The sequence below is a fragment of the Centropristis striata genome, chromosome 3, assembly GCF_030273125.1.
Source record: "Centropristis striata isolate RG_2023a ecotype Rhode Island chromosome 3, C.striata_1.0, whole genome shotgun sequence".
NCBI lineage: Eukaryota > Metazoa > Chordata > Actinopteri > Perciformes > Serranidae > Centropristis > Centropristis striata.
This window is the reverse complement of record NC_081519.1, coordinates 9196014-9209306: the sequence shown is the minus strand read 5'-3', so window position 1 is coordinate 9209306 and position 13293 is coordinate 9196014. Positions and strand designations below refer to the sequence as shown.

The 13293-nt window shown below is 37.9% G+C and overlaps 1 protein-coding gene across 2 annotated transcripts; it reads left to right on the top strand.

The window, feature by feature from the left end:
- Nucleotides 1–5214: 5214 nt before the first annotated feature.
- On the top strand, nt 5215–11622 carry tatdn2 (TatD DNase domain containing 2). 2 transcript variants are annotated; one of them, XM_059328717.1, is made up of 7 exons: nt 5215–5492; nt 6803–7113; nt 7228–7617; nt 7944–8948; nt 9879–10006; nt 10395–10578; nt 11059–11622. In XM_059328717.1, exons 2-7 carry the CDS (start codon nt 6814–6816, stop codon nt 11197–11199), a joined length of 2148 nt encoding a protein of 715 aa, XP_059184700.1. In that variant the 5' UTR covers nt 5215–5492; nt 6803–6813; the 3' UTR covers nt 11200–11622. The 2 variants fall into 2 exon arrangements, with proteins under 2 accessions (XP_059184700.1, XP_059184701.1); XM_059328718.1 differs by lacking the exon at nt 5215–5492 and adding an exon at nt 5727–6063.
- The last annotated feature ends 1671 nt before the right edge of the window (nt 11623–13293 follow it).

Genomic DNA, 13293 nt, shown 5'->3' with positions numbered 1-13293 from the left:
TCCAAGTGACATGTCACAATCTGAAATTATTACCTGCTTCAGTTTACCACAGCAAGGTACTGTTGCCAAACATGTTGCTAAGCAACAAAGCAACACAACCCATCTCTGTGTGTTTCCGTAGAGGAAAGCTGGCTTCAGAAACAGCAACATGCAGGCAGGCGAAAAGAAAAAAACATGGGACTCGGGCCGATTTAGGTTAGAAAAGTAAGTACTTTATTACTGCTGAGAGCTTTCTTTCTCTCACACACATTTGTTTTGCAGCAGTGTTGTGCATTTGATCACTTTGTTGGACAGAAGTTATGTACTGCTGGTAATATTCACAATCCTTCGATATTCTTCACCAGCATGACATCTTGGCCGAGGAGTCACCCAGTCACGTTTCCGCATCTCCATACAGACCATTGGAGCAAAATGAAAACAATGGTAAGAACAAATGAAACAAAAACCCCTTTCTACTAACAGAATGACTCAAAAACTAATGACGATTGATTAATAATGAAGGCATCAAAACTACTTTTGTATTCCTTATATATCTTATACTATGAACCCTTATTCCCACTTATAGGTTCCAGTTTATCTTGCATTAGTTCCAGCTGCCTTACTGAAGGACAGAGGTTTGTGAAAATCATCCAATTCACAGATAATAAAACTGATGATGAACAGAAGAGCACCCTGTACAGCACGGAGAGTTCTGTACACATGTTGTAAAGGAAAATGTTTCTCATGATTTGGCTTTATTAAATACCCAGAATCACATGAAGGTGCTGTACAGCGTATCCCCAGCAGCAGCCTGTTACCTGCTCTGACTCTGGATGAAACTGCAGTTAATGTTCCTGTTCCTGTCATGGTACAAGCACACAGTAGGTCCCACAAAACATAAACATCTCTCATTTTATTATGCACTTACCTGCTGTTTCACCATTTTTTTTTTTATTTCTTTAGGTGTCAAACCAAAAATCTCACTTCAAAACATGCCTCAGTACAGGAATGAGTTCAATGATCGTGCCAGGAGAGACTTCTGTTACTGGGTCAAAGAAAAAAAGGCCCCAGCATGTAAGCACTGATCTAAATGTCACCTATATAAGAAGTATCAGCTTGCTGTGACATTCTCGTATACACACACACGCCCTAAATCTTTCTTTCAAGGCAGATCCTGCTGATCAGATTTCTCACTGTGCACTTGATAAATACAGCTCTGTTTCAATCCTCATTTGTGTCTGCACACATTTCATTTTATGTTATAAAGTGGACTGACAATTAGCATTTCTGTATTTCTTACAAGCAATGTAAATACTTTTAAATGTCTATCACAAGCAATATTTTAAGAGGTGTCTTTGTGTCTTTACATAATGATTGGTTTATATATATTAGAGGGCTGATGCATCTTCATTCCTTCCTTACAGGTAAGGGCTACAGCTTTGGTGCCTACAAGACCTCTCTGGGATTACCAAAAGTCTAACATAAAGTGTGACTAATTAGTTTCAATCACTTAAAACAATATGATTTTGAGGGTAAAATGTAAATTCCCTATCACTTTACCAGAACATGCCCACAGTTGTTAAGATACCATTTCCACTACATGAAGAGTAATTTGTCTTTCAGTGTTATTGCTGTGTAAAATACCCTACCTCCTCCAGTTTAGGATCTTAAACCTGAATGTTGTCTCTGTTGATAGTAATTAATATCATCATATGTTTGATGGATATCCTTCTGACCAATGCTATTATCAGTATGTCCCTTATAATATCGATTGTTTCAATGTTGTATTTGTTTGTTTGCTATTCCTCTGATTCCTCTACATGTATTGCAAGCAACAAGTATTGCCTCAAAATGAGAACCAATGTACTTTCATGTATAAAACTGACTATGGTATGCTGAATAAAAAAAATCAAACTCTATAGACATATTTTTGGGAGCTGTTATAGACAGTAAAACATTATGACGTGTTTGAAGTGAACTTGTACAAACCTAGAAAGGATAATGAAAATTATGGGTACTTTTGTATAGCACCAAACACTTTAATACTTCCTTTTAAAGCAAGATAGAATCCTATATCCTCTGCTGCCTTCTTAATGTTCATTGTTTTCATTTTTGCCTTGATGTTTTTATTTGCATTTTCCCTTATCATAATTGCTTCTAAATGTAAAGGTTAGAGACGTTTTGGTTAAAATCATACACCAGTTTAAGCCTGCAAAGCATTTGCTCAAGAAATAGAAATTGTATTTTTTGCATAAATCAATCTGAAGAGTCATTGTTTCTGTCATTTAAAGTACTCTAAAACATTATAGAAAAAATATTTCTAAATGTATTATCATTAATGTTATAAGAATTTTTCAGAGTGACCCTTCATTAAAGACAGTTGGATTCAAAGTATCAAAGTTTAAGTTGAATTTAATTAAAGTCTTGTACAAGAGGAGCGTTTAAATCATGCAACACAGCGAGTAAGGTTACAGAGAAAAAGGCTCAATATGATAGTCAAAACTGTTGGCTTATATGCCTCCTATAGTGGGAGGTTTCCAACGCCTAGTTGACCTGTCTGACACACAGATGCTGTTATTCTCAGTTCCCCAAAGTCAAAGGTATGGTCAGCAGAAATACGTCTGACCCGTGTCTGACTCCCCCAGTCATGTGTACTTCCCTTTATCTTAACATATAGTTAACCTTATCTAGCCTGCCAGCCTTTTGCAGAAGCACTGGTCTGATGTAACCAAAAGCCAGTGCCTCTACATACAGCAGACAGGATCACATTTGCTTAGTATGATTAAAACGTTGGAAAAACCCCAGATTAATACAAATTTTTATAACAATTATCGTATATATATTGACATATTTTACAACCATGTTGAGGAAAATGCTTATATTATAACTGTATAGATTATTCTTGCAAAATATATATACATACATTTTCAAGCCAAAGGCTGATTTTTCTTTCAACAAAGATTTTGAAAAATACTTAAAAACTATGAAATATTTTAACCAAATTAAAAAAAAAACCTATAAAACAGTGTGTTGCCTGTAAAGTACGTTAAAAAATTCTTTTTTTTCTTTGTAAAAATTTTTTTATGCATTTATTTTCGACATTTTTTTTACACACACCTGCAGTAAAATAAATATAAAACAAGCAGTACTAAAAGGGCCCTCGCAGTACACGCGTGTCGGGGCATGCTGCCGTCGGGGTGTGTGCGTTACAGGAGCCAGTCTATACCACCCCTATGAATTTCATTGCCTTAAGTGTTATAGTGTGGCCACGGTACCAAATATGAAATTAGACTGCCACCACAGTGCCACCTAGGGGCCGATCAATACAACCTTAAAGGGTTATCCTCAGGAGGGCATTGACAATAATTGTACCAAGTTTTGTATAATAATGCACAAACTATCCCTTTAATCCTCATACAGTGTCTGAAGGAGGACTCTTAACTGATATGTATAAGTTAGAAGAGGCAGGTAGCAATGGTGGAAAGTAACTATGTACATTTACTCAAGTACTGGACTTAAAGTACAATTTTGAGGTACTTTTATGTACATTTTATGTAACTTTATACTTCTACTCCACTACATTTTGAGGCAAATATTGTACTTTTTACTCCTCTAAATTTAGCTGACAGCTTGAATTACATTTCAGGTCAAGATTTAAAATGAAAAACATGATGCATTTAAAATGATTACCCATTTAATAAATTATACCACTTAAAAGTTTATTAGGTAGTTAAAATGAGTGGGGTCATTTCACAGTGTGGTATTAGTACTTTTACTGAAGTAGAGGATCTGAATACTTCTTCCACCACTGTCATTTTTACTTCTTTAAAAAATTTTTTATTTTTTTTTATTTTTTATTTTTTATTTTTGTATTATTTTTTTTCTCATTTTTTATTTATTTATTATTATTATTATTATTATTATTTTTTAATTTTTTAATTAAGGCTAAAATACGCCTCTGCGCATGCGCGGCCTAAATACGCTTCTGCGCATGCGCAGATAACCCGCGCATGCGTAGAAGCGTAGTTAGGCCGCACATGCGCAGAAGCGGAGAGGCGGCGCATGCGCAGAAGCGTATTTGAACCACGCATGCGCAGAAACGTATTTGCCCCGCGCATGCGCAGAAGCGTATTCTGGCCGCGCATGCGCAGAAGCACAATTAGGCCGCGCATGCGCAGAAGCCAGGAAAAACCGCGCATGCGCATTGCACAGAAAATAAATAAAAATAAAAAAATAAAAAATTTAATTAAATTAAAAAAATAATAATAATATAAAATTTAAAAATTTAAAATTAAAAATAATAAAATAATAATAATAAATAAAAATAATTATAAAAAAATGAAAAAATAATAATACAAAAATAAAAATTAAAAAATTAAAAAAAATTAAAAAAAATTTAAAGAAGTAAAAATGACAGTGGTGGAAGAAGTATTCAGATCCTCTACTTCAGTAAAAGTACTAATACCACACTGTGAAATGACCCCACTCATTTTAACTACCTAATAAACTTTTAAGTGGTATAATTTATTAAATGGGTAATCATTTTAAATGCATCATGTTTTTCATTTTAAATCTTGACCTGAAATGTAATTCAAGCTGTCAGCTAAATGTAGAGGAGTAAAAAGTACAATATTTGCCTCAAAATGTAGTGGAGTAGAAGTATAAAGTTACATAAAGTGTACATAAAAGTACCTCAAAATTGTTCTTTAAGTCCAGTACTTGAGTAAATGTACATAGTTACTTTCCACCATTGCTACCTGCCTCTTCTAACTTATACATATCAGTTAAGAGTCCTCCTTCAGACACTGTATGAGGATTAAAGGGATAGTTTGTGCATTATTATACAAAACTTGGTACAATTATTGTCAATGCCCTCCTGAGGATAACCCTTTAAGGTTTTATTGATCGGCCCCTAGGTGGCACTGTGGTGGCAGTCTAATTTCATATTAGGTTTTTCAATGTGTGATAAAGTATATGGGAGTTATTAGCCAAAACGCACTTTCCTTTATTATAGCACCACCTAGTGGTGGAAATTCAGGATGACAATCGATTATAAAATTTTTCGCCAGGTGTGACTTATATTTAAAGTTTCATGAGTTTTGGGGTATGTTCAGACAGTGAAAAATGTGATCATTTGGGAAGAAGAAGAAAAAAATCATTCGAAATACAATAGGGACCTCGCAGGTCGTTGCCCCTAATAAAAAGGTGCAAAGGTGACTGTTCATTAGTGAAGTCTCGTTGGTAGACCCGTTCTCGCGAGATGTTGACTAATTTTGTCGACAGCTTGTTCGCGTTCATGCGGTCCAAAACAGAACTTCACCACCATCTAGCGGAGAATTTAAACACAAACGTTTTTAATTCAATCAGATATTAAACGTCGATCAAACTTCTGAATTTGTTCAGAAATGTTATCAGCTGGACATCGTGTTAGCTATGGACCGACCGAACCAAGGCGGATAAAGTGAAACTTTACTTTGACTTCCTTCCATTTGTCCTGAGCCGAGCATGAGCAGGTAACTGGACGACTCTTCAACATTAGCTCCTTAAATACGTTTAGCAGTAGCTAATGTCCATGTGCGTGATAAAGAAGAGTAAAGTCACGATGAAAACCAGAACATTACGATAGCTGCTTTCAGTTGTGCTTTTGATGTAACACGTGAAAATAATTAGTGTTAGCTAATGTTAATTGGCTAATAAAGGTGCTAGCTAACGGCCTTATTTATGACCAAAAAGTTTTCTGCTTCTCGCTTCTCTCTGTCTTTTTTTTTTTTTTTTTAACTGAGGTCCGAAAAACCCTGAAACACTTGTAACTTTCAGCTGGTTTCCAAATACCTGAAGCCAAACTAGGTTTTACTTTTTTATTTCGGCAAAAACCTGAGCACCTTAACTTGATTGACATACATCAGGTGTAGCGTCAGCTAACGCTAGCTATATTAAAAATAAATGGTGACCATAGCGTGTTGCACCAGGTAGTTAACCTTTTCTGAAATTTCACAGCAATAAAAAACTAATTCAGTAAACGCACGGCTCATAATATGCAGTGCAAGCCGGGCAACCAGATCCTTGAAGTATCAGTTTGAGCAGGTAAAGTATTAGTATTTCATGGCTGCTCAGCACCGGCACATTATTGAGGGTTTCCTGCAATTATTTGGTGCAGATGAAAGCCTCGGTAGGTGGCGCTGATGGGCTTTTATGTGGACAAAACTTTTACTGGGGTTCACTGTTCTTTAAATACCTTCTGGCCCCAGGTTTACAGTGGCGGTTTGAAAATGAATTAAAATGAAGAAAATCTACCGTTTAAGCAAAATAAAAGCCACTGGGTCCTTTTTTAAGACCGGGTCTATATGAAGTAATCAACAAAGACTCACCTTGGGGGTTTTATCATGTTCCATCACCTGAAAATAAAGACCACCTGTGTGATTATAGAAAATGCTAATATCTATATTTTAATAGTGCTTTTGTAAACGTAGTTACAAAATGGTTTAATAAATAATATAAGTCGGTTTGAAGGTAGTTTAAAGGTGCAATTCTAGCTGAAATTTAAAAAAAAGTTTAAGCTTAGAGAATAACTTATAGGTAAGAATTACATTTTCCACACAACATGCCATACAGTAGGCTATATTTAATTATTTTGGCCATTGTTGAGGTCTAATCTTCAGTTGGGCTCCATCTATATCCTTTTGTTGTACATAAAGAATGCTGCATATGTCAACATGAGTATTTGAAAAACAGATGTTTTAATGTTTTACCTTTGTTTCTCACATGATGTACTAGATGGTCATACACATGTGTTCATTCCTTTTCTTACTGTGTATTGGATTAGAAATCTGAGACATGGACAGCAGCAGAAAGAAGTTGTCGTTTAAGTGGCTTCGGACCACGATCACCTCACCGTCATATCCTCAGGAGAGAGATCATGGCTCAACCAGACCCTCTCGCTGGAATACATCACCAAGTGAAGATTCAAATACTCTGCCTCTCGGTGACTCTCCGGGACCTGACGGCCTGGGGGCGCTGAGTCTGGACACTCCCAAGAGAAAAGCTGAGGCACTCGGTGAAAGCACGCCCTCTGTCGGCAAACTTAAGCTGAGGAAGCTTTCAAGAACAAATATGGAAAAATTCAAAACTTCAGAGGTAAATCTTTCAGTGATACATCTGAAGTGTTTTTATCAAAGCTAGAGTCTCAGATGTTTTTCATGCATCATGTTCCATTTAAAGAATGCTCTATTTGTCTATTTGCACAATTAGGAGAAACCTACAGACAACTCATCAATGCAGCTAGAATCCACAGAGAGCCAGGAAATGTCACCATTTCCACCCCATTCTTTCATCATGAAAAAGAAACAAAGGACACCCGAGGAGGGGTCAAAGGCTATCTGCAGGATGGCATTGATTGCAGCCTTTGGAAACACAAGACCAAGAGACAGCACTACAAATATCCCCAGGACCTGCACTAACAGCCAGTCTTTGCCATTTGTGTCTTCACCAGGGAAGACTGAAGCTCCCAGTCCAGAGTTGAATATTCAGTGTTCCTCCAATAAATCTGAGGACAACCTCACTTTCCAGGAAGAACAGTGGTCCCCTCTTCAGGACATTGATGCCCAAGATGACGGCTCAGAGCTGAACACAGACGGAAGGGCAAGTCTATCTTTTCTTGTAGTTTTCTTAGTTCATATCTAAAGTTACAGTTCCATGTAATCATTAGTTTTCTTGTCTGTAATTATCTACTCCAGGAGTAAGGACTTCTGTCATATGTGCATTTATGCATGTGTATGTTTGCTAATAATGTTTGCAAAAAAAAAAAGTTTCTCAGTTTTGGCATTAGATATTTTGTCTTGGGGGACATGTGGCAAATATGCACTTCTGGATTTTTTTCATTTAGCTAATGTTTAAATTGACTTAAAATGTTTATTTGGACCTCCAAAAATATAACTAAATATATATTTTTTTTAAACATTTTTCAGAGAGTCCTGCTAAAAGGAGAAGATTCACCCAAAACGTTTATTGCTCAGGACTCTGTGTTAGTAGGAACAGCCTCTCAAGACGAGTTGTTTGCTACAGAAGATGAACCAGAAGCTGAGTGCTGTGACCTGTCCGTCCCAGACCTGGAGTATATCCCAGATTCTTCATCTTGTTTCACGACTCATCAAAAAGACTCTCCTGACGGCCGACAGTGGAGAAGTCAGAGAGCTACAACTCCCTCTTTCACCTTTTCCTCCCCCAATGAAAGCAATGGGGCCTTTAAGGAAGCAGCAGCCTTGAAGGACACGGAGATGCCTTTCTCGCTGTCACAGAGGACAGTTTTTGTCTCACTCAAGCAGCCCCACCCAACAAGCACGACCCCATGGAGCGCATCCAGAGCAGAGACTAAGAGTTTCCGCTCCCCCAACATTATGGCCTGTTTATCGGATCCCTTTGCCCTGCCACTGCACTCAAAAAGAGGAGTATTAAACCATCATCTATACTCCACAACCACACGCAGAAACTCATATGCTGGCTCCTCCATGCGTCAGTCCCCCTCCTCCTTTACTCATGGTGGCAGTCCTTTAAGAAGGTTATCCGCGGGGGCAGAACCTATCTGGACCAGTTACCCCAACCTGGACAATCAGGTTGGTTTTATAGACACACACTGCCATATCGACATGCTCTATGGAAAGCTCGGTTTTTGCGGGACATTCAACAGCTTTCGAAGGCACTACCAGAGCAGCTTTCCCCCACACTTCAGAGGCTGTATTACCAACTTCTGCAACCCCGGGATCATGGTGAAGGACGCCCTGTGGGAAGGTCTGCTGGCTGAAGACATGGTTTGGGGGGCGTTTGGCTGCCACCCGCACTTCGCCAGGGACTACTCAAGTGTTCGTGAACGCGACATACTGATGGCCATGCGGCATCCGAAAGCTGTGGCGTTTGGTGAGATGGGCCTGGATTACTCCCACAAAAACTCCACCAACACCTCCAAGCAAAAAGAGGTACGGTCAAGATTGATATTGTCTGTGAATATGACCTTGTAGTCTGGTAACGGTTTGTTTTAACCCTTGTGCATCCAAAACCTTCATAACATTATATATTAATATTATTCCCCGCTTTCATTTTGTTAAATCTTTTAACCTACTAAATAATATTTATTTCTCAGAAAAGTAACCGTTTTAAATGCCAGTTTGCTTACATAATGCCAACGTTTTTTAAATACTCAATATTTTGATTATTTTCTGTATAATAATTTTTATTTTTCTCACTGTATGGGATATGTTAATTATTAGCAGCAACACTGATTTTGAAGCATTGCACCAAACACTGCAGTGCTCCATGATACAGCAGCAAACACCTGAGTGGAAGCCAGGAAAATAACATGTATTACTCCCATAAGAAGAAAAAGGTATAAAATAAAATAAAAAGTCGATTCTACAATTCTGAAGCATTCAAAGTGTTCAAATGGATTTTTGTAGATGAGTAAATCTAAAAAGTGAATTCCATTAACCACCTGTACTCTACCACTGAAATTGGCCTACAGTCCATTGCAATCCATTTAGTAATTGAGGTGGTTAATCTCTCGCAGGTAGACTTACGCAGATCGTCCCTTACTACGTTAGAGCGCTCTGCTAGGTCTGACGTCCGAGTTACCGGCAAAGTGCTTTGTGTTTCAAGCTTGTACTTTGATGGTGTAATAATGTGTTACTGTAGAAATTACACAGAGTGGAGCTTTTATCAAGCATTCCATCAGGAACCTTTTCCATTTACTGGGCCGAACATTGTTTTATCTTCTGCTTTTTCCATCATGTTTGCAAGGCTACTGTTGATGGTTGTCTGATCAGTGACGTATGGAGGCTCGGGGCATCATAGGGAATGATTAATCTCTGTTAATTTTTATGGCATGGTCTGTGTTTTGTGTCTCTGTGAAGGTGTTTGAGCGTCAGCTGCGTTTGGCTGTGGCCATGCAGAAGCCTCTGGTGATCCACTGCAGGGACGCAGATGATGACCTGCTGACAATCATGAAGAAGTGTGTCCCAAGGGAACACAAAATTCACAGGTATGTGACGACAAGTGAGGACTAATTTTTTAAATATATATAATTCCTTTATTCTTTATCAACATGAAAAAAAAAATTAAAATAAATAATAATATAAAAGTTTAAAGTTATAATCATTAAGATGATGAAATTCAACGCTGTTTTTGATACTATTTATGGTTTGTGTTTTTCTCCATTAGCCATTTAATATATTTAGTGAAGCAGTCTCAGGAAAGTATATTTTATGTTGTGATTAGGGCTGACTGCAATAAAATATGTGATTTTTGGAAATGGCTGAATCAGCAAGGACTGTAATCTTACGAATAATAACTTGAAGTACGTTCAAAGTGTGAAATGCTTTGCAATTAACCTGTGAACTTTATTTCTTGGACATTTGTGTGGTTTCCAGGCACTGTTTCACAAACGGTTATCCAGTGATTGAGCCCTTCCTGACAGAGTTCCCCAACCTGTATGTGGGTTTCACAGCTCTAATCACCTACAACAGAGCCGCAGAGGCCCGAAATGCTGTCCGCCAGATCCCACTGAACCGCATTGTGATAGAGACAGACGCGCCTTATTTCCTGCCAAGACAGGTACATTTCCATTGAGTCACCCAAAAAAACACCCAAATGTGATCAGTGAAACCTTATACTTAAACTGAAATTGAAACATTAGTGATGCACAGAGCTGCCGTCACTGTCCGCTATGGTCTGTTGTGAATGGAAATATTATGCAATTCATTAGTTTTTCTTGCTTTATTTGGTTTCTGACATGCAAATGTAATCTTGCATATTCTTGTAGTGTACTAAACAGCATTTTAGTATTTTGGACCCAGCCTTAGTTTTGGTGTACATTGGTGGACTGCCTGAGAAATGTTGAGTGTCAAGAATAGACAATACAACTGGCCAGATGTTATTTGTGTTAAAAAAAATGTATGAACACGTTTTTATTAGATTTGAAGTGCTCTCCACAAAATGGCCAGTATTGTGCAGTTGACAGCACTGGCACACTCAAACAAATGGGGGTACATTTTGACTGCATACGTTTGATAAGTGTGTCTATCTCTTTCACAGGTTAGTAGAGAAGTCTGCCAGTTCTCACACCCTGGAATGGGCATCCATACGGTGCAGGAGCTGAGCCTACTGAAGGGAGAAGACATGGCCACAGTCCTCTCGACCCTCCGAACCAACACCACGCATCTCTACGGCGTGTGAGCTTCAGAGGCGGTGGATAAGAAAACCAGTTTCAGGAGCTGGTTTGTGACACAAATGTTTTCTGTGCCTTTTTGTTTAAGATTGATCAATTCTCCAGGGAAAGATGTGGGAATATAGAGGCGCAGTCTCATGTTAAACAACCTGAAAGACTCTAGATCCAAATAGAAGAGGAAAAAACAATGACTGGAATTAAAATATCTCGTGTTTGATAGGGATTCTTTGAATTACTGTTTATCTGATTTATATTTTGATGTTGTTGTTCATCATAGAAATTAATTCCTGAACATGTTTGGTTTTAGGTTTGCTGTTGTTTTGCAGTGTTTGAATCCATTAATTGTTGTTTGGATGTTGGTAGTGTGTGGTTGCTGTGTGGTTTGTTTGGTTTGATACACTAAAGACATATTAAAAGCCTTTGATCCTGCTTTTCTTATGCTGCAGGTATGGTTTGTTGAATTAGTCATTAATGCACATAAATGTGAGTGAAGACCACATGAAGAAATGGAGGAGAGTGAAGTATAGCCTGTGATGGAAGGATGTTATGTGAGCACAGCTGAGTCCTTATTGGAGAAAGGAAGCAGCAGTGACACAAGTCCATTAGCTTGCTCTGATAGCACTGTGTTTGTCACACACATTAGGCTTGAGTGCTTTTTATTTTGAGACTGATCATCCTGGTCTACTTGTGACATTTTCTGGTGGTTAGAGTAGGCTGTCTGAGGAAGATGAATGGATGTGTCTCCTTTATCAAGTTTGACAACAGGAGGTGCTAAAATACATACATGCTCCTGTTTGCCAGGGTCTTATCAAAGCGTAGTTTTGAGTTTTATGTCCTCTACTCAAAGTAGGTCAGAGCACATTATGTTGTTGGTTGTAAATGAATGTTTATTAAAAGCGCGACGGTGGAACGCAGGACAGACTCAGAGGATGTGCTCTCTCGTGTGTTTGACCTAATTCTTTTGGCTTGGACAGGAAGTTTTCCAGCCTTGTTCTGTGAGTTTACTCCATTAATAGAATAACAACATTTACAGTTGTAGAGGTATACACTTCTAAGCTGTCAAACCTGCACTCAAGAGCAGACTTCAACACTGTCAATACTATTGTGGACAGAGTTATTATCTTCAAGTCCATTTTCTGTTTTCACACAAAGATGCTATGTCATTTAGCAGGAGAAAAATGGCCTGTGTGTGTGTGTGTGTGTGTGTGTGTGTGTATATATATATATATATATATATATGCACACAGTCATGGAAAAAATTATTAGACCACCCTTGTTTTCTTCAATTTCCTGTTCATTTTAATGCCTGGTACAAGTAAAGGTACATTTGTTTGGACAAATATAATGATAACAACAAAAATTGCTCATATGAGTTTAATTTAAGAGCTGATATCTATCCATTTTCCATGGTTTTCTTTCACTCACACACACACACACACACACACACGTCATCATGGCAAGTCCAAGACCTGAGTAAATTGAGTCCCTTTGAAGACCATAACAGGCAATATTGTCTTTCCATTGCTAATATAGCGATCATATTGAGTTAGGGTGGACAAATAATCTGTCTATAAACAAGATTGGTCTGTCTTCTACCATCAAACTAATCCAACAGTTGCATTAGTTTGATGGTAGGGGACAGATTCATCTGTTGTTAGTCAAATCAGCCAATCAGGACACGTCCTGTACAACTGATCCCAAGTCAATAACCAGGAATAACTTGATTAATAGCCAAGCCTGACACCAAGACAATTATGAAGCCAAGACTGGGATCAAGTACTTCAGCCCTGGAGAAGTCTACTGAAGTGGGAACTACTGCAGAAACGATGACTCAGACTCCTCAAAAATGACAAAGACAAAAGATTAGTTGATGCTTTATTTTTAAAGGCACATGTGGGTCTCTGAAGATAAATTACAAGATATTTGTGTTTGTGCTGATGAACATTGGATTAGTGACGTATCTGCTGACAGTTTTAAAATCAAGATGTATTAAAACTATAAACTACAGACCTGATGAGACATTTATTTCACTACAGTTTCTCACATTTGAGAGCATAGTATCAACCTTCAAAACAGCAGTTTAGCAAAACCATTTTAACTCA